This window comes from Astyanax mexicanus, chromosome 1 (assembly GCF_023375975.1).
Source record: "Astyanax mexicanus isolate ESR-SI-001 chromosome 1, AstMex3_surface, whole genome shotgun sequence".
Lineage (NCBI taxonomy): Eukaryota > Metazoa > Chordata > Actinopteri > Characiformes > Acestrorhamphidae > Astyanax > Astyanax mexicanus.
The window spans coordinates 129,501,501-129,523,209 of NC_064408.1; the positions used below are offsets into that span (position 1 = coordinate 129,501,501).

At 37.2% G+C, this 21,709-nt stretch overlaps 2 protein-coding genes across 2 annotated transcripts in view; one reads left to right on the forward strand and one right to left on the reverse strand.

Annotated features, from left to right (window-relative positions):
• LOC111196242 (zinc finger protein 239-like) overlaps nucleotides 1-21,709 on the forward strand; it is a 443,969-nt gene that overhangs the window by 151,095 nt on the left and 271,165 nt on the right. The window lies entirely within an intron of this gene.
• ppox (protoporphyrinogen oxidase) lies at nucleotides 958-19,987 on the reverse strand. The gene is made up of 13 exons (XM_049469096.1): nucleotides 19,903-19,987; nucleotides 18,085-18,192; nucleotides 17,213-17,347; nucleotides 16,979-17,094; nucleotides 15,792-15,924; nucleotides 14,675-14,819; nucleotides 13,729-13,922; nucleotides 12,987-13,050; nucleotides 11,681-11,799; nucleotides 11,469-11,582; nucleotides 8,181-8,330; nucleotides 4,971-5,013; nucleotides 958-4,359 (listed from the first exon to the last, which is right to left on the reverse strand). Exons 2-13 carry the CDS (start codon nucleotides 18,169-18,171, stop codon nucleotides 4,226-4,228), a joined length of 1,434 nt encoding a protein of 477 aa, XP_049325053.1. The 5' UTR covers nucleotides 18,172-18,192; nucleotides 19,903-19,987; the 3' UTR covers nucleotides 958-4,225.

Below are 21,709 nucleotides of genomic sequence, written 5' to 3' on the forward strand. Positions count from 1 at the left end.
AAGTACTTGTTAACTGATTTTCTATCTGTTTTTCTGTCTATCTATCTATAAGTTCTATAGGTGCTTGTGCTCATTGTGTGGCCTTTACTCTGAGATCCAACTAGTCCCAAACCATCTGGGCTATAGTTTTATATTTGATGTTTTTGAAGCCAAACTTTTTTTATCTACTACCTGACTGCATATTATCGCTGTCCAATGAAAAACAAGCATCTCCAAAACAGCAACTTTACAGGAGAGAGAAAAAAACTTCTAAGCTTTAAATGGAAGCCAATGTAAAAAGAGTTTATTTCAGGTCATTTTGAAGAGTTCTTATTGGTCCATTCATTAATTAATTTTGGCACAGTGTCAAGGACAGTTTGTCTGTTCAAATTATGTAATAAACTAAAAACAACAAAAATGGAGACGACATGTGTTCCTTAATAGTTTATAAGTCTTTCATATTAACATACAATAACATTATAATACAAATAAACAATAAATATTACTGAGAATGTGTCCAAACTTTTGACTGGGGCCATTTATTTCCTAATTTCGTTGTCAATATGGATATAAACAGTATAAAACCACCGCCTGTGCTGTACATCATCATACACTGGCACTGCAAGCCTACAGTATCCTGCTCTTTGTGCTAAGCTTGGCGATGCTGTTTTTTTAACAGTAACAGAATGAGGACACTGTATTGGTTAGATAGTTCAGCTATTTGATATGTGTGTTACATTTGTGTGTTATTCAGATTTTTGTTTACGAGAAATATAGAGAAATTATAGAGGTTGCAGGGAAAAAATAATAGTAAGAATAGTAAAATGTGTTTAAAAATTGTATCATTTAAATTTTAAAGTTGTAACACTTTTAATTTTAAAGTTATTAAATACTGTCTATCAAAATTAATATTGAATTATTGTTCATTGTCCTATGCATACTTATTTAACACGAGACAAATGGGTCATTAAACAATACTTTGCACTTATCAGAACTTACTTCACAGTTTATTAATATAAAAGGCAATAACATATAAAAAATACATTCACATTTACTTTATTAACATTATTCATAAACTGCATTCGTCCAATCAGCTCTCAGATCTCAGGCTGTCCATCAACAGCCTGGATACTAATTATACTCAATTACATTCATTATATTTTTTTGCTACTGATAAGTCAAAAACACAGTACTGCATCCTGCATCTTAGCTCCACCCATTCAGCCTACAGCAGTTTAGTTTAGCTCCACCCATTCAGCCTACAGCAGTTTAGTTTAGCTCCATCCATTCAGCCTACAGCAGTTTAGTATAGTTTAGCTCCACCCATTCAGCCTACAGCAGTTTAGTATAGTTTAGCTCCACCCATTCAGCATACAGCAGTTTAGTTCAATTTAGCTCCACCCATTCAGTCTACAGCAGTTTAGTTTATCTCCACCCTTTCAGCCTACAGCAGTTTAGTATAGTTTAGCTCCACCCATTCAGCCTACAGCAGTTTAGTTTAGTTTAGCTCCACCCATTCAGCCTACAGCATTTTAGTTTAGCTCCACCCATTCAGCCTACAGCAGTTTAGTATAGTTTAGCTCCACCCATTCAGCCTACAGCAGTTTAGTTTGGCTCCACCCATTCAGCCTACAGCAGTTTAGTATAGTATAGTATTTTAGCCCCGCCCATTCAATTCCAGCCCCGCCCATTCAATTTCAGCATTAAGCTAACCTCAGTTTAGTGTTGCTTGTTTGAACCACAATCATAAGGGTGTTTCAACCCGAACTGCTGTTTAAATGGCACATGGAAAACATGGCAGCCAATGAGAAAAGAGGTCATTTACATATATTAGTCATAAAGGCACAGAGTGTTCAATTCCGATGGACAAATGAAAAGACTATAATACAATAATATTAAACAAAGGCTTTTAAATGGACACATTTTAACATCTCAGGTGGTTGCAAGTGTATTGTTGGTGATTGCTATGGTACTGTAGGTGGTTGCCAGAGTATTGTTGGTGACCGTTTTGGTACTGTAGGTGGTTGCCAGAGTATTGTTGGTGACCGTTTTGGTACTGTAGGTGGTTGCCAGAGTATTGTTGGTGACTGTTTTGGTACTGTAGGTGGTTGCCAGAGTATTGTTAGTGACTGCTATGGTATGTTAGGTGGTTGCTAGGATGTAATTTAACACATTTGTTACAGCGTGTCGAGTGTTTGCAAGTGTGTGTAGTTTTAGATGTCTACTATGGCATTAAAGGTGGTTTTTATGGTATGGTAGGTGGTTGCTAGGACATTTGCTACAGTCTGTGGTGGCAGAAGGTTGTTATGGAGGGGATGGTATGGTATTTAAAATTGAATAATTCTGTCTTTTTATTTTTTTGAAGAATAATTACAGTTGCCAAATATTAATTTTTGCAGGACTTCTTTAATTTGCCACTTTTTAACCATTGCAGAAATTAATTTGTCTTAATGCAACCAATTACATTAATCTAATATTACTATATCACTTGATCAAATACATTGTTTTTATTTTTTTGTAAAATGTTTTAGTTAAGTCGGCCAAATATCTTTGGTTGCCAAATATTTGGTGCATCCTCCCCCTAAAAATTGTGATAAAATATTATGAAAAGTAGGTTGTCCTTCTCTTGATTGACACTGTATACTTCAGCAGGGAACACACACACACACACACTACACACACAGCTCAAGGGCTTCATCTGTATGAAGATGAGTTTGTATTTCTATGCATACAGTTCTGAAGTAGCTCTAAAATTACACACACACAATCACACACACAATCAAAACTCACACACACACACACTAAAACACACCATCACACGATCACACACACACAATCAAAAATCCCACCAGTGCAGACAAGCATGATGACACCAATCAGATGAAGCAAAGCCTCTTCAGAATCAAAACTGTCCACATTTACACAGTAATACTAACAGTGTGTGTGTGTGTGTTTGTGTGTGATTGTGTGTGTGTGTTATAGTGTGTGTGCGATTGTGTGGGCTGCATCAGAGCGGAACACACACACACACTACTATACCTGTGCTAAACAGCTCACTGACTGAAGTACACTACATGTCCAAATATTTATGGACTCTGTATTCAGCTGCTTTACTATAGTGTAAGCTCCACCCATCAATCTGATTATTCTAATTCTTCTAGAAATGGTGTCAGAACTAGTTTTATAGAACGTAAAACCTTTAATTAAAGCGTTTAAATTAGTCAAAATGGTTGGAACAGATCTGTAGAAGGTAAAATACACTTTTAAAAGGTGCTAGTTTAGTTTTACCTCCAGCACTAACACTAAATCTCTCCTACATTCGGTTTTGTTGTCTCGGGTTCAAGTCCCTATCTGGGTGGAGTTTCCGTGTTCTCATGTTCTCAGTCTAAAAATACAAGTAATTTAGATACTGGATATAAGTGTGAGTATATGCAACTGCATCTCAAAAAAAATAATTATCATTAAAAATCAATACATCATTAAAAAGATTAGATTAGATTAGATTATTTCAGTGAATTTATTTGAAACTCATTTAGTATATAGATGTATTACACACAAAATGATCTATTTAAAGCGTTTATTTCTTTTATTGTCGATGATCCCTTGTCTAAAGTCAGTGCAGTTTTGTTTTCCCACAAAATCTTACAGCACTTCATATCGTACAGCTTCCCTCTGCTACTGAGAACCTTTATCAAGATTCAGATTTCATTTTCCAGCAGGACTTGGCACACTGCCCACACTGCCAAAAGTACCAATTGGTCTTATATAATATTCTAATTTTCTGAGCTACTGATTTTTGGGTTTTTATTGGCTGTAAGCCATAATCATCAACAATAAAAGAAATAAACACTTAAAATCAGATCACTCTGCGTTTAATACATCTATATAATATAAGAGTTTCACTTTTTGAACTAATTTACCGAAAAAAGTAACTTTTCAATGATATTCAAAATTTTTGAGATGCACCTGTAGATATACGAGTGACTGTACGCTGATATAGACATGGATGGATCAGCTCCTCAGTGCTGGATGCAATAGTCCAGATGGATGGTGGTTTCCGGTTGAGAGTATGCTGTACGTGATTGGCCGCTGCTTTAAACAGGTGTGCGTGTGTTAAACTGCCGCACTCAGAACTTCAGAAATGGACATCAATGGGTTTTAAAGCGGTAATCCAGTGTGTATTATCCTCACGTTGGGAAACAGCCCCATAATCACTTCACACCACCTTTACCCACAATGCACCAGTTCAGACTTTCCCCACCAGTCCCTCTGCTGCGTCCCGCCCACTCATTATGACATCATTTACGGAAACGCCGTCGTAAGAAGCTCCGGTCAGAGTGAGCGGCAGAGCGGCGTCGCTGATGAACCTCCTCATCATTTCTGATCAGAAAAACACAAATAAAATTCAATTAATTTAATATAATTGAATTAACTTTAATTAAAAATCATCAGAATTACTGACCAATAAAATATCTTACAGAAACATATATTTCAGTAATAAATAAAATAGCATTTAAAGGAATATAAACAGAAATGTAATAGACAACACAGAATAAAGCTAAGTATAAAGAGAACATTAGAATATAATTATCTAAAAAATGTTTATTATAATATTACTACAAAATTATTATTATTAATAACTAGTGATGCACTGATGTAAAAATTCTAGGCCGATGCCAATATCCAATCAAAAAAATCTAAGCAAAGTCCAAATAAAATAAAATACTGGATGTTGTTTTACTGTTTTGATACGTTTTAATATAAATTGCTATGGGGCTTTTATTATGAAGCCCAAAATGGCAGATTAGCTATAATGTAGCTGGCGATGCTCACTGCTATTTGGAGATTAATTAATAATTAATTTATTAAGGTCTGATATCAGAATGATGTTACTGTGCTGGTTAGATACAGTCAGTTCTGATGTTTGATATATTTATATAAATACAAACAAATACATAAATAAATATATAAATAAACAAACAGAGACGTACCGAGACGCTTCCAGTGTCCCACGTGGTACTGAGGAATACAGTTCTGAAATACACACACACACACACACACACACACACACACACACACACACACACACACACACACACACACACACACACACACACACACAGTAAACAACAGCAGCTATATATGCGAGTGTGTTCAGCTTCAGTGTGTTTTTGTTACATTGCAGCTTTCTGAGCTTAAAAGCTCCAGTAAAATCTTTGACACACACACACACATAACACTACACACACACACTACACACACTCTCTGACTCATCCTGCAGGTAAGAGCATTCTGAACAGAAGTGAATCACTCCGGCTTTTACTGTATATTACTGTAAATAACTGTATATAACTGACTATAACTGTATATATCTGAATACAGCTGTATATAACTGTTTATAACTGTATATATCTGAATATAACTGTATAATTGAATATAACTATGTAACTGTATATAAGTGAATATACCTATATATCTGAATATAACTGTATATTACTAAATGTAAATATATTACTGTATATAACTGCATACAACTGTATATAACTGAATATAGCTGTATATAACTGTATATATCTGAATATAACTAAATATGATCATGTAACTGTATATTACTGTAAATAAATGAATATAACTATATATCTGAATATAACTGTGTATTGCTGTATATTACTAAATGTAAATATATTACTGTATATAACTGCATACAACTGTATATAACTGTATATAACTGAATACAGCTGTATATAACTGTATATATCTGAATACAGCTGTATATAACTGTATATATCTGAATACAGCTGTATATAACTGTATATATCTGAATACAGCTGTATATAACTGTTTATAACAGTATATATCTGAATACAGCTGTATATAACTGTTTATAACAGTATATATCTGAATACAGCTGTATATAACTTTATAACTGTATATATCTGAATATAACTGTATATATCTGAATACAGCTGTATATAACTGTTTATAACAGTATATATCTGAATATAACTGTATAATTGAATATAACTATGTAACTGTATATAAGTGAATATACCTATATATCTGAATATAACTGTATATTACTAAATGTAAATATATTACTGTATATAACTGCATACAACTGTATATAACTGAATATAGCTGTATATAACTGTATATATCTGAATATAACTAAATATGATATGTAACTGTATATTACTGTAAATAAATGAATATAACTATATATCTGAATATAACTGTGTATTGCTGTATATTACTAAATGTAAATATATTACTGTATATAACTGCATACAACGCTATATTACTGTATATTACTGTATATAACTGATTATAACTGTATAAAACCCCGGGGTGGATTTTTACTTTCTGGATCTGGACTACCCACCTCTGTGTGTTAGTAACTATAGGTTTAAATAGGATCTCCGGTGGATTTGGTGTTTTACAGAGACTCTAAGACTGGGTCAGTGGCTGAACTGCACTTAGCAGGGCATTATTACACATGTTATAAAGTAACATATGACATTACAAAGATTGTTATTAATGTAAAAATGTCTTTATTTTAAAATGTTTCTAACTGTTGTTTGTTTCCTGGTGTCGCGATATGTTTGCATATATGAATATTCATGAGCAAGAGCCGAAATCTTATTGTTTCTCCCTAGGCCTGTCATGATATGTTGCCCAGAAATTATTGCGATAAACAATATTGTTAGCATTTTAAGACCATTTAATGGCATTAATATAATGATAACATATCACAACAAAGGAATTGCATCCTTTTAAAGACAATAAATCTAAATAAAATATATTTACATGTGTATACACATACATGACGTGTAGCCCCTGGTCTGTCCCAGCTGGCCCGCGTTGGACAGGCTTAAAGACCTTGCCTCATTTTGTAAGTGCAAACACAAAGGACGATATCACGATTATTAAAATGATTGAGATCATGTCCATTTATTTAACGATAAGTTAATAATGTAAATATTGTGATAGGCCTATTTCTCTCCACCCACTCCTTCACCGGACTAAAGCAGTGTTATACCAAATCACCGGAGCACTTTTTTTTTTTTTCCACACAAAACAGCTCACATAGCATTCATTCAAACTAGAGACACAAGAAGACATTTTAAAATGAATAAAAACATTATGGAATGAGATCTTTAGGAAGAACAAGTTCGATTAAAATCACAGAATATTGTCGTGATTAATCGGATATTTTTTAATTAATTGACACCACTAATATATAGATATTATTACAGGTATATAATAAATATAGCGGTGAAGATTCACTCCAGTCCTCCAAAACCTCCAGAATCTTCTGAGTCTGAAGGCCAGGCTGAGTGTGGACCCCCGGAGCTCTGATATGGGCAGCAGCTCCAGCCTGCAGCCATCTGCTCGGGTTCAGACCCGGCCCGGTTCCAGAGAGACACCAGAACCACACAGGTACAACTGAGGACACCTGGTGCCCGACACAGGAACTACAACTCTACTATATCTACAGTTCACTAGCGACCTTCACTTTTAGTCCTACACAGGCCTGTAACTATAATAACTGCAATATCAATTTAGCGTACAATAAATGAACACGACCTCAATCATTTTTAATAATCGTGATATTTTTTGTCTGTTGTGTTTATTTGTATGTTTGTTTACATATATAACAGTGAACAGTATTTTAGCCAGTCATGCTTCAATAACTGTGACTCCATAACACACACACACACACACGGTGTGGAATTCACAAATTAATTACAATAAATGATTATTTCAAGTTTTGCTGCATTTAAAAAGTGAATAATTGCTTTTTTACGCTATTCTAGCATTTAATAGTTTTAAAATTACGAAAATATTGTGTAAAATTCAGAAAAAATGGTTGCATGGGTGGGAGGTAGTGCTGAGCGATTATGGCCCAGATAATCCAAAAGAAAATGAAAAAAAAAATAATCTTGGATTTTTACATTAAAAAATCAGATTTTTGATTACAATAGACCCCCCTTCCTACTAAAATTCCAACTATAGATGACAAAAAAATGGTTCAAAACGATACGATAATATATACGATAGATAATATAAAACACTGCAACACCCCTGTTCCTAATAAGTGTCGTATAATGCACCTTATAGTCTAGTGCATCTATAACAGTTCCAGGCTGTCTGAAGAACATCACTACAGGTCTACACTGAAAGAGGACGGACAGACTGACCTTCAGGACGGCAGCTTTGCTCCAGGTAGGTGAGTGAGTGATGCTCAGGTGTTTCCGCACGGCTTCAGAAGCTCGATCCATCAGGACCTGCTCCGTCACTTTATCAGGATCACCAAATACCTCCTCGAACCAAGCTCCGCCCATCATCACCTTTAAAAAATAACACAACCATGCCTTTTACCCCCTTACAGAGGTGCCTGAAATTTTGTGAATTCATGAAAATTTACTTTTTTTCTGCATAAATACAATCCAAAACATCGCAAAAGTCCTAAATGTAGATAAAGAGAAGAAATGAGACAAATATATTACACTTTGTCATTAATTAATTGAAGAAAATAGTCCAATATTACATATTTTTAAGTGGCAAAAGCATGTGAACTTATGTAAATCTGCCGTGATTTTCCTCCTTTTCAGCAATAACTGAACTAAACGTTTGCAGTATCTCTAGATCAGTCCTGAACTCCAGCATGAAGGAACCTATTCCTCTGTACAGAACGGCTTCAACTCTGGGATGTTGGTGGGTTTTATCACAAAACATGATACTAAAACTTGTTACTACCACCACCATGTTTCACAAATGGGATGGAACTTTGCCTTGGCCCAAATCTAAAACTTCACTTTATTCGTCTTGAAACATTCTTTGGTAGAATGACTTAGAGCAGGGGTGTCAAACTCATTTTGGCCGAGGGCCACATTGGCATATTGGCTGTCCTCCGAGGGCCAGATGTAACTTATAAATGTAATAAAATGTAACCAAATGTAATATATGTAAATGAATGTAATTACTCCTTAATGTTAAATAACTCTCAATATATTATTTATTCAATCAAATATTACAGTTGCATGGAAAAAATGTTTGCTTGTTGCTCTTTTAACATAAATCCTTTTAATTTGTCATGTCATGAAATCCAAAAACTCCATCAATCAAGAACCAAACTAGTCAAGTGAATAGAAATGACATCAAGTTATATTAACTTTGAAATTATTAACTGAAATAAGGCTTAATAAATATAAAATCAAAAATTGTGAGCTGTTAAGAACATAGCATTTCCTCAGATTTAGCAGTTCCTCATCCAACCACTAGTGGGAGCTGCAGCAGCAGCACCACAAGTCTGCAGTCTTTACTGAGTCAGAGCTACAGCCCAGCCACGGGCTACAGGGCTCAGCTCAGACAGTCTGGAGCGTTTTTAAAATGTTTAAGTTCTTCTGTGTATGAAATAAAGATTTTTGTAACCGAATAATACAGCTCTCTACAGTTCATCTTTCAGCCCAATCAGCTAACAGCAGCCGTTTAGAGCATGAGTCACTGCTGGGATTACATTATAAACAGGTCAGTTATCGCGCTGCTAACCTCAGGATGTTTATAACTACGGAGTTTAGAACACACCACGGCTGCAGGGTTAGACTGTTGAAGGCTACTGAAGACTATTAAAGGCTATTGGAGGTTATTGAAAGGGTTATTGAGGGCAGAAATCAGTAAAGGCTGGTTAGATAAGTGATTCACGTCCTCGTCCCTCACTGCGGTGAAACTGCGACTAGCGCTGTCACAGTGATGTTTATTAACCTCATTAAAACAGATTTTGTCTGGTATTGTCTTAGAAATATTTACACAGAACTTATATCTCTCCTAAAAAGCGTTTATTTTGGTCAGTAACACTCTTCGTAACACAAAAGGCATACCGGTCTTTCGCCTTGAAGCACAGCCGTCCGTCTGCATCAACTTCTCTTTTTCTGGACATTATGGGATAAACATTTCACCCGCGAAGTTACACCTTCCCTCCGGCAGGGTTTCCACATCAATGACTACACTGCCGTGTAGTGGCAGTAAGCCGTAACTTTGCGGGTAATACAATCGACAAGCATTGTGGGAAATGTATTTTTTGGTCAAAGAACGCTTCTGACCTATTTATTATAGACACTAAGATCTTACAAGCTCTCGCGGGCCACATAAAAAGACGTGGCGGGCCACATTTGGCCCGCGGGCCTTGTGTTTGACACATGTGACTTAGAGCATTAGTGCTTAGAGTCATCGTCCTGCTGCATGACCTACCTTCTCTTGAGATTTAGTTCATAAACAGATGTCCTGACATTTTCCTTTCTCTGAAATTCATTGTTTAATCAATGAAGGAAAGCCTTTCTTTTCCAGATGCAGTAAAACAGCCCACAACATGATACTACCACCACCAAGTGTCAAAGATTGGATAGGAATTTGTTTTGGCCATTTAAAAAACAGCCCACAACATGATACTACCACCACCAAGTTTCACAGATTGGATAGGATTTTGTTTTGGCCATTTAAAAACATTAACGTTAATCTGCTTGAACTATTCTTTGGTAGAATGACTTGTGCCCTTAGGATCGTTGTCTTTGATTTTTATATAATGTTATGTCTAATTTTTTATTATTTTCCTCGCAATTTGCAAGGCCAATTACCCAACACACCCATTAGAACTCCTCCTATCACTAGTGATTTCCCAACTCACCAGGAGGGTGAAGACTTTGGGTCGTTGTCTTGCCGCGTGACCAAGTAACATGTATGCTTTCAAGAATACTATATTAATCAAGAAATGGAGATTTCTTTCTATTGTTTCTAAAAACTTTGATGCAGTTTTATTAAATATGATACAATATGGTGCACCACTAGTCAAATATGACTAAAAAGAACAAATTTGTTCTACTGCTGTATGTAACCTAACAGACCCTCTAAAATACTGAACAACCCCAATCCACACACTGGCTTTACTCTAAAGACTGAATAATGCAGACTCAGCGCTTTCCTATTCAATTAATCATGATTTAAATGGAGCAGGAGTGAATTATTCAGTCGTTTTATGTGTGTGTGGGGGGGGGTGCTGTGTTCAGGGCTGTGGGCTATTTTTGCCGTGTTCATGATGTTCCCTGTGGCCAGAGAGACCATAAACACATGTTCAACACATTTACTGCTGTTAACAAACAGAGTCTAACAGAGGCAGTGCTGAGATTCATACTGACAGACTGTAATACACTACAGGAAGCATAGGGGCGCTCTATAATGTTCATATGATCTACAACACGCTCATTCTGACAGACTGTAATACACTACAGGAAGCGTAGGGGGCGCTCTATAATGCTCTATAATGTTCATATGATCCACAGCATGCTCATTCTGACAGACTGTAATACACTACAGGAAGCATAGGGGTGCTCTATAATGCTCTATAATGTTTATATGATCCACAACACGCTCATTCTGACAGACTGTAAGTGTAGGGGGCGCTCTATAATGCTCTATAATGCGTGAGGTCTTACTGTGAGTCTGGTTGAAGGTTCTCCTGAGTGGTTGTGTTGAGGGAATGGGATGGAGTCGTACACCACCCCCAACAGCCCCCGATCCTCAGACGAGGGAACCAGGTGACCAAAACCCTAAAAAAAAAAAAAAAAATCAAACACTATTAAAAATGTAAATGATTAAAATTATGACTGTTTATTAATATACAGAGCTGTACTGGTTGATTTCTGACCGTTACTGGAAGCACAGAGCCGCTGAACTCCAGGTTGACCATCCCTACAGTCGCTGTGGGAATCTCCAGAAGCTGTTTTGACAGTGGCTCGGCAGCAGGGGGCAGCACTGAGGCTAAGGCTAAACACACCCGAAAAAAAAAAAAAAATATATATATATATATATATATATATATTTTTCCTTTATTCAGAATGAAGTTACACATATATAACACCTTTCTAGACACAAAAAATGCTTTAAAATCATGTTTTACACTAAACACTTAACCACAACGTTAAGAAGCAGCAGCCAATCAAGTACAGCATACTCTTAACCAGAAACACCGTCTACCTGAGAGACTGCATCCATAATTTAGAATACAAACATCGATTTTATGGTCTATTTTCATATATAAGGATGCCTACATCGAAGTGAGCAAGACTGTCGCCATGTTTCCCATCTAATGGGGAAGATGAGGGAAGCATCTATGTAATCAAAACTGTAATCCTTAAAAAAAAAAACAAATTTAAATAAAAAATAAAAAAAAGCAGATTTCTCTCCTGAAAACTGTTTATTTGGGTGAGTAAAGTGTTTCCATTTATTTACAGTAAGCTTTGATTTCCAATATCCAATATAGGGGGAGTTCTCCAGCACTAAGGCTGGGTGCAGCAGCTTTAGCATTAGCCACTTACTGCAGCTGTAGCGGAATGTAAACGCCACACAAGTGCGCTGCACTGAGTGTTCTGGTAACCTGGTAAACACACAGACTGCAGTCCAATATACTCACCTCTAAACGGGAAAGGAGCTAGCACTGTGGTTAGCGGCTAATGCTGCTGCTCCCAGCCTTAGTGCTGGAGAAACTTTACTAAACCTCACCCTATACTGGATATTGGAAACTTCACTCAAAACTCACCTGTATAAGGCTGTACTTCAGAGTTTATTTAGCGTAGTCTGTTTCTAACCCTGGGTAGCACTGCTGGAGCAGCATTAGCATTAACATCTAGCACTCGTTTGACTTGTTTGAGTCGTCTGAAATGTTTTTTTTTTTTTATAAAAAGTATAGTTTTCTTTACTTAGTTTAGCTTTACCTGCTGAATTAGAAGGAAAACTGGTGATACCCCTTTTCCTTACTAGTGTCGCATAAAACATGCCTTTTAATCTGGTGCATTTTATGTATGAAAATAGACCAGAAAATAGACTTTTATTAATAATGCGCCTTATTATCCATAAAATACGGAAGTGGAGCAAGAGCCATTCTAAAGTAAAGTACAATAAGACTAGATCATTAAAGACGAAAGAATAAAGGATTGCTTTGAATGGGGGATTACCTGAGGCAGGTAGAGCAGAGATCACATGATCAGCTTTCAGAGTGATTCCGTCCTCCAGTTTAATCTAAAACACCACAAACAGCTCGTTATTTTCTTTAAATTTGATTAATTTTGACTGTAATACATCACACTCAACTCAATCAGATTACACACTTAATATTTACAATATACTATATAGAGTAAATTATGTGTTTTTTTAAATGTATACACATACCAATAATATATGACCATTTTTTAAGTGATAGACCAACACAAAGTAGCACTGAATTGTGAAGTGGAACGAAAATGATACATACATAGTTTTCAAAAATTGTAATGAAATAAAAATCTGAAAAATGTGGATTAATTACCCGATTGATATATTAATAAAATAAAGATGAAACTAAACTGATTGGGAGTGCAAGAAGTGGAAGGTTTTAGACTGGTCTAGTTAATCTCCAATTTTTAAATGTATAGCTTATGTAGTTTACCTGCTAAAAAGGAGACTGAAGGGAGTAAACCCCCCGCATTAAAACTAATAAAACTGAAAGTGAAAGCCTGGAAAAGCATTGTTTTCAGTCTACAGGACTTTACAAATGTTAAATATTTAATATTTTATGTGTTTTGGACTCACTGACTCTTTCTTTGGTTGCATTGTTTGGGTGTAATTCTTAGTGTTAGTCTCGTAGATTCAGTTTAAACAGATCACAGACATGCAGGGGGGATTTTACTGAACTTTCACTTTAATACTTCACTGCCTCACCTCCCAGCCGGCTGCAGTTTTGTCCAGTCTCCTGACGGGGGCGTGTTTATGAACCTCGACCTGGCCCCGCCCCCTCAGCACCTCCTCCAGGGCCTCAGGAAGTGCCTGGATGCCCCGCCTTAAACTCCACTGAGCCCAGCGCTCCTTCTGAGCCCGTCGCACCAGCGCAGAGGAATCCACCGGGGGGCGCTTTCCTACAACACCAAGCAGAAACACACTAATAATGATTCATGGACATTTTATCACCTTCCACCTAATTAACACCTGATTAACACCTAATTAACATCACCTGACATCATAATTAACAGACGGAAACAACACCAAAAAAAATCATTTATTTGATTAAAGACAGTAGCGCCCTCTACGGCTCAACTGTGCTATTATAGGCGAAGAGAATGTTTCTTTGGTGTACTTTGGTACACTGACAAATCACAATATGCAAATCAGTCAATCAGTCTGCTGACATCTCTCCTGCCCCGCCCCTAAACCCATACATCACCCAGTGCCCCTCCCAAACTACCCCTCCCATTTTTTTGCATTTTTTAAATTTGCAGGACTGAAATGCGGGAATGGATGAACTTTAAAAATTCGAGAATGTTGGAGTATTGTGAAACTGAAAAAGCCACAATGACCCCGTAACTTTTACACGTCTTAACTAAGAATAGAACAAAAAAAAAACCCCTCAAACTTAAGCATTTGTGAAACTGAGAGAAGATGGAGAAAATCATTTAGAGCCATTAGAGCACAAATATTGTCCATAGCCAGATCAACTGTTTAGAAGAAGAAGAAGAAAGTCATCACTGGTGTATTAAGTACTAAGTAAGTAACAGGTGATAAACAGGTAGAGCAAACTAAACCAGAAACATTGTGTATTGAGTTTGGGTTCTACACAGCTACAACTACGATGTACGTGTGTGTGTGTGTGTATGTGAGTGTGTTCACTCACCGGACCCCAGCAGCATGCCGAGTACGATGGACCCCCGGCTCTGTTCTGCAGTGTATAGCGGCGGAAAACACGAGCGAACGCTCAGCTTCCTGCTGTCCCCCGCAAACACCCCCCGACACAGAGCGTCTATCGCTATATCTGCTAACTGCACACACACACATTATATATACACATACATATATAAACATATATACACACACACAAACAAAATATGGATAAAATAATGTTATATTAACTATATTAGCCTCATAGCTTCAGTACACACTAGTGTAGTATAAGCTTCTTTTGCTTGTTTGCTACATTAGCCTAAATTAGCTTTAGAGCTAATTGGTTGGGTGCAGGTTTTGATTGCTTGTAAGCTACATTAGTCTCATACTATAAACCTCTTGTTAGCAAATTAGCTTCTTAGTTTCAGTGCTAATTGGTAGGTTTGTACAAGTACAAGTTCCATAGCATTTTAGATACATTTGTCTCATAGCATCACTGCTAACTGGTGGGGTACTGGCTTTTTTTGCTGGTTTATCTAAATTATCATTGTAGGATCACTACGATCACTGCTAATCAGTGCTAATTGTCGGGGAATAAGCTTCTATTGGTGGTTAGCTATATGAGCCTCATAGCTTCAGTGCTAATTAGTGGGGTATAAGATTTCACTGCTTGTTAGCTTTGTAGATTCAGTGCTAACTAGTTGGGCATAATCGTCTATTGGTTGTTAGCTAAACGAGCTTTGTAGCCTCTTCGCTAATTGGTGGGATGTAGGCTACTATAGTTTGTTAGCTACATAAGACAAAAGACAAAGGCTTTTACATGTAGTTACCTATATTAGCTTCATAGCTTCAGTGTTAATTGCTAAGGTATAAGCAGTCATAGTTACCTACATTATCTCATATACATTAGCTCATGTTAGCTACATTATCTTCTTAGCTTCAAGGATAATTAGTTAGCTTCCATTGCTTGTTAGCCACATTAGCATCATTGCTTGAGTGCTAATCGGTCAGTATATGTTTCTATTGTTGGTTAGCTACAACAATCACATAGCTAGAGAGCTAACTGGGTATTAGCCACTGCAGTGCAGGTACAGCTTTGTGGAACTATCGCTTTAATGACTCAAACGTACCTCAGAGCCCAGTCTTCTGGTGACGAAAGCGTGAACAGACTCGTCTTCCTCCTTCCCCTTACTGACTAGCACCTCCTTCAGCACGCTGAGGATTATGGGACGGGAGAACGGAGGGATGGTGGTCACAACCCCACTGGAACAGAGCCAGAAGAACAGCCATCAGAACCTTTAGGTTCTACACTTACGTTCTAATCAGTTTTTCACACTGTCCTTCCAACGGAAAAGATCCATTCAGCATTAAGAGACGGATTTTATTGATATCGGTATCGGCTGATACTCAGCATTAAGAGACTCGGATCGTACCTGTATTGGTATCGGCTGATACTCAGCATTAAGAGACTCGGATTTTATTGATATCAGTATCGGCTGATACTCAGCATTAAGAGACTCGGATCGTACCTGTATTGGTATCGGCTGATACTCAGCATTAAGAGACTCGGATTTTATTGATATCAGTATCGGCTGATACTCAGCATTAAGAGACTCGGATCGTACCTGTATTGGTATCGGCTGATACTCAGCATTAAGAGACTCGGATTTTATTGATATCAGTATCGGCTGATACTCAGCATTAAGAGACTCGGATCGTACCTGTATCGGTATCGGCTGATACTCAGCATTAAGAGACTCGGATTTTATTGATATCGGTATCGGCTGATACTCAGCATTAAGAGACTCGGATCGTACCTGTATTGGTATCGGCTGATACTCAGCATTAAGAGACTCGGATTTTATTGATATCGGTATCGGCTGATACTCAGCATTAAGAGACTCGCATCGTATCGGTATTGGTATCGGCTGATACTCAGCATTAAGAGACTCGGATTTTATTGATATCGGTATCGGCTGATACTCAGCATTAAGAGACTCGCATCGTATCGGTATTGGTATCGGCTGATACTCAGCATTAAGAGACTCGGATTTTATTGATATCGGTATCGGCTGATACTCAGCATTAAGAGACTCGCATCGTATCGGTATTGGTATCGGCTGATACTCAGCATTAAGAGACTCGGATTTTATTGATATCGGTATCGGCTGATACTCAGCATTAAGAGACTTGGATCGTTTCGGTATTGATATCGGTATCGGCTGATACTCAGCACTAAGGTAATCGGATCCTATCGGTATTGGTATCGGCTGATACTGATCTGTAATATTAACAGTAAGCAGAGAGCGGTTCGTACCCGGGTCCTGAGGGCATCTTGTGTAACTGTCCGCGGACGTAGAGGTAGCGGTTTTTGGAGGCTACATGGTCGTGAGGAACCGGCAGAACCTCACTCTCCAGACCCAGATCACACACCTGCACACAGAACCAACGCAAAACACACGGATCTCCATCAGTAACTAACTGAGACTCAGTATCTGCACTAGTTCTGAGTAATTCAGCGCTGATTCAGAACCGTCCTCTGATTAATTACCATGTTTAAGGTGTTTTTCCCGGCGGCGCCGGCCGGTCGGACCCCCCGGGGCCCGTGTTCAAACACGGCTCCATCCTCCCTCCTACTGGAGCTCAGCCAGCCCCCACAGCGCCCACTCGCCTCCAACAGCACCACCTACAGGAACGCAGAGACACTTACAAACACCTGAATATTCACATTTCACAAGAGTGTGGGTTATGTTCTATATCACTGAGCTAATTCATTTAACATACAAGAAAAAACACATTAAACATACTTGTAAACATACAGCTCTGGAAAAAATAAAAGATCACTTCAGTTTCTGAATCAGTTTCTCTGATTTTGCTATTTATAGGTTTATGTTTGAGTAAAATGAACATTGTTGTTTTATTCTATAAACTACAGACAACATTTCTCCCAAATTCCAAATAAAAATACTTTAATTTAGAGCCTTTATTTATAAATGAGAGAACGATACTGATCTTTCAGTTATAAGAGTTCAGAAATCAATATTTGGTGAAATAACCCTTGTTTTTAATCACAGTTTTAATTTCATGCATCTTGGCATCATGTTCTCTTTCTCCACCAGTCTTACACGCTGCTTTTGGATAACTTTATGCTGCTTTACTCCTGGTGTAAAAATTCAAGCAGTTCAGTTTGGTGGTTTGATGGTTTGTGATCATCCACTTTCGTTTCAACACATTTGATGTAGACTACTGTTCCTGTCTTTAGCCACATTTATGAAACATTGTCTAAACTCTGTGAAACATGGTGGTGGTAGTATCATGCTTTGGGTCTGTTTTGCTGCATCTGGACCAGAACGGCTTCAATATTTTAATAAGAATAAAGTTAAAAACTGAAAGTAAAAGTGAGATCAGGTTTATGGATCTTACCTTAGACACCTGTGAGCTCTTACTGAGGTGGTAGCAGGCGGACAGACCCCCGATCCCACCCCCCAGAACTGCTACACTCTTCTGCATTCAGTCCAATCAAACACACACCTGTACACACACACCCACACACACACACACAGACAGACAGACAAAAAAATACAAATAACACACACCAATGACAATACATACAAATAAAAGCATTTTCTGCTACAATTTTGTCTGTATGAAATAATTTCATTTAAATCAGGGACTTATGTAGTAACTTAAAAGTGTTAAACAAACCAAAATACTCTGAAAAACGTATGCTGTACAACAGAGTGAACTGAACTGATGAGTGCCAGTTCCATCATCCTAAAATTTTGATGGTTTTTGTAGTGACGACACTTTCAATATTCTTTAAATTCTTCTTTTCAGATTGACTGACCTTCATTTTTTCTTTAAGTATTGTTTTTACTTTTTTTTATTTAGTTGAGTAGTTGTTGCTTCTCATAATCTGGATTCGAACATTACTCAAATATTCACTATTCACTGTATACCTGTAACTCTACCTCTTCACTACTTTACTTTAACTGATGCTCTTAAACACTTTATTAAGAGACAAGAAATTCAAGTAATTAACTCTTGATGAGTTCAGCACAGCTGTTAACTGAAAGCCTGAATTCCAGGAGACTCTACCTCATAAAACTGACTGAGAAAATAAATCCAGCAGAGATGTTCAAAACTGATCATCTAAACAAGAGGAGCTACTTTAAAAAATATAAAATATAAAACATAATCGGGTTTGTTTAACACTTTTTTGTTGACTAAATTAATCCATAAGTTTTTCTTCATAGTTTGGAGGACTTCAGTTTTAATCTACAATAAAATAACAAAAAAAACATAGAATATATATATATATATATATATATATATATATATATATATGTTTGTGTGTGTATGTTAGAAACAGTAGAGCGGTTATATGGGTGTATGAAGGCGTGTCTTTATCTCCTTTATCAGGAGGAAACACACTGCATTCTCACTCAGCACACAGAAAAACAGCCAGAAAACACAATACAACTTAAATTTGAATAAAATTAATTTGAGTAAAATTTAGTTATATAAGTTAAATTTGAATATACAACATTTTATATGGATTATTGAGTAAAATAAACCCAAACTACAGACTATACAAATAATACTCTGCTTAAAATTCAGTTGATTCTGATTTATGCTGATCTTTAATAGGAAAAGTGTTGTAAAGCTGGTCAACCAGGTAAAATAATACCATGTACTAATAGACTAAAAGGTTAAACTAGCTCTTAACCAGTATAAACAGCTCTGAAAAAATAGACCACTTATATATTAAATATATATTAGATATATTTCTAAATTAAGACATGTGTTTAAGAGTGTATATAGCTGATAAACGAATACATATATATATATATTAGATATATTCCTCTGTTAAGAAAGGAGTAATAGTGTTTATAGCTGATAAACTGATATATATTAGACATATTTTTTTATTAAGACAGGTTTAAAGACTGTTTATATCTGAGAAACTGATATATATTAGATATATTTCTGAATTAAGACCGGTTTAAACAGTGTTTACAGCTGATGAACTGATATACATATTATATATATTTGTGTTTATAGGCAGTAAAATAAAGTTATTATTAGTTTCAGTGGGTTTATTTGCTATATTATAGAATAACGCAGTGTTTAATAACCTCCAGCGGATGTAGCAGATCTTCACTGTTATTATAAACCCATATAATCACATATATTCATATAAATACATGAATAAAAGTGTAAATAAGTAAATTAATGTACCTGTTTAAACTGAGTCCTCCAACACCGCTCAGATCCAGCTCACTTCACCCAACAGCTCAGCCTCAATACCGCCCCCTACCGACCCGGAGCCCACCAGTACCACCCACCAAGCACAACATTATAACCACCCGGAGCCCAGTACTCCCAGTACTCCCAGTACCACCCACCAAGCACAACATTATAACCACCCGGAGCCCAGTACTCCCAGTACTCCCAGTACCACCCACCAGCCACAACATTATAACCACCCGGAGCCCAGTACTCCCAGTACTCCCAGTACCACCCACCAGCCACAACATTATAACCACCCGGAGCCCAGTACTCCCAGTACCACCAGTACCACCCACCAGCCATAACATTATAACCACCCGGAGCCCAGTACTCCCAGTACTCCCAGTACCACCCACCAGCCATAACATTATAACCACCCGGAGGCGAGTACTCCTAGTACCACCCACCAACCACAACATTATAACCACCCGGAGCCCAGTACTCCCAGTACTCCCAGTACCACCCACCAGCCATATCATTATAACCACCCGGAGCCGAGTACTCCTAGTACTACAGTACCACCCACCAGCCACAACATTATAACCACCCAAAGCCCAGTACTCCCAGTACCACCAGTACTACCCACCAGCCAAAACATTATAACCACCCGGAGCCCAGTACTCCCAGTACTACCCACCAGCCACAACATTATAACCACCCGGAGCCCAGTACTCCCAGTACTCCCAGTACCACCCACCAGCCACAACATTATAACCACCCGGAGCCAGTACTCCCAGTACCACCAGTACCACCCACCAGCCATAACATTATAACCACCCGGAGCCCAGTACTCCCAGTACCACCAGTACCACCCACCAAGCACAACATTATAACCACCCGGAGCCCAGTACTCCCAGTACTCCCAGTACCACCCACCAGCCATAACATTATGACCACCCGTAGCCCAGTACCACCCACCAGCCATAACATTATAACCACCCGGAGCCCAGTACTCCCATTACTTACAATACCACCCACCAGCCATAACATTATAACCACCCATTATATTTTCATCAGCTCCACAGATCATACTAGTGCATCTCAAAAAATTGAAATATATAATTGGAAAGTTACTTTATTTCAGTAATTCAATTAAAAATGTAAAACTCATATATTATATAGATGTATTAAACACATAGTGATCTATTTTAAGCATTTATTTATTTTATTGTTGATTATAATGTCTTACAGTCAATGAAAACCCAAAAATCAGTGTCTCAAAAAATTACAATATTTTATAAGACCAAGTGGTTCTTTTGGTACAGTGTGGGCAGTGTGCCAAGTCCTGCTGGAAAATGAAATCTGCATCTCTATAAAAGTTGTCAGTAGCAGAGGGAAGCTGTAAGATATGAAGTGCTGTAAGATTTTGTGGGAAAACAAAACTGCACTGACTTTAGACTTGATAATAAAACACAGTGGATCAACACCAGCAGATGACAGACATGTCTCTCCAAACCATTTTATATTTATTCAGTGTGTTTAATAATTTGAAAAAATGTAATTATGACAAAAAAGCAAAAACAAAAGAAATACACTGGAATTCTGGTTTTACAGAGATTTCATTCTCATGGAGGAAAGCGCAGTCACTCCCTTATAAGTTATTTACTTTTTAATATTTATAATAGTAAAGTCAGAGAAGTGCATTTTAAAAATATGAACGCAATTATATCTGCCCAAGCAATTATAATCTCTCCAAAACTACAGCTATAAAGCAGAACTGTTTATTTTGGGCCAAACATCCAGAAAAACTAGAACA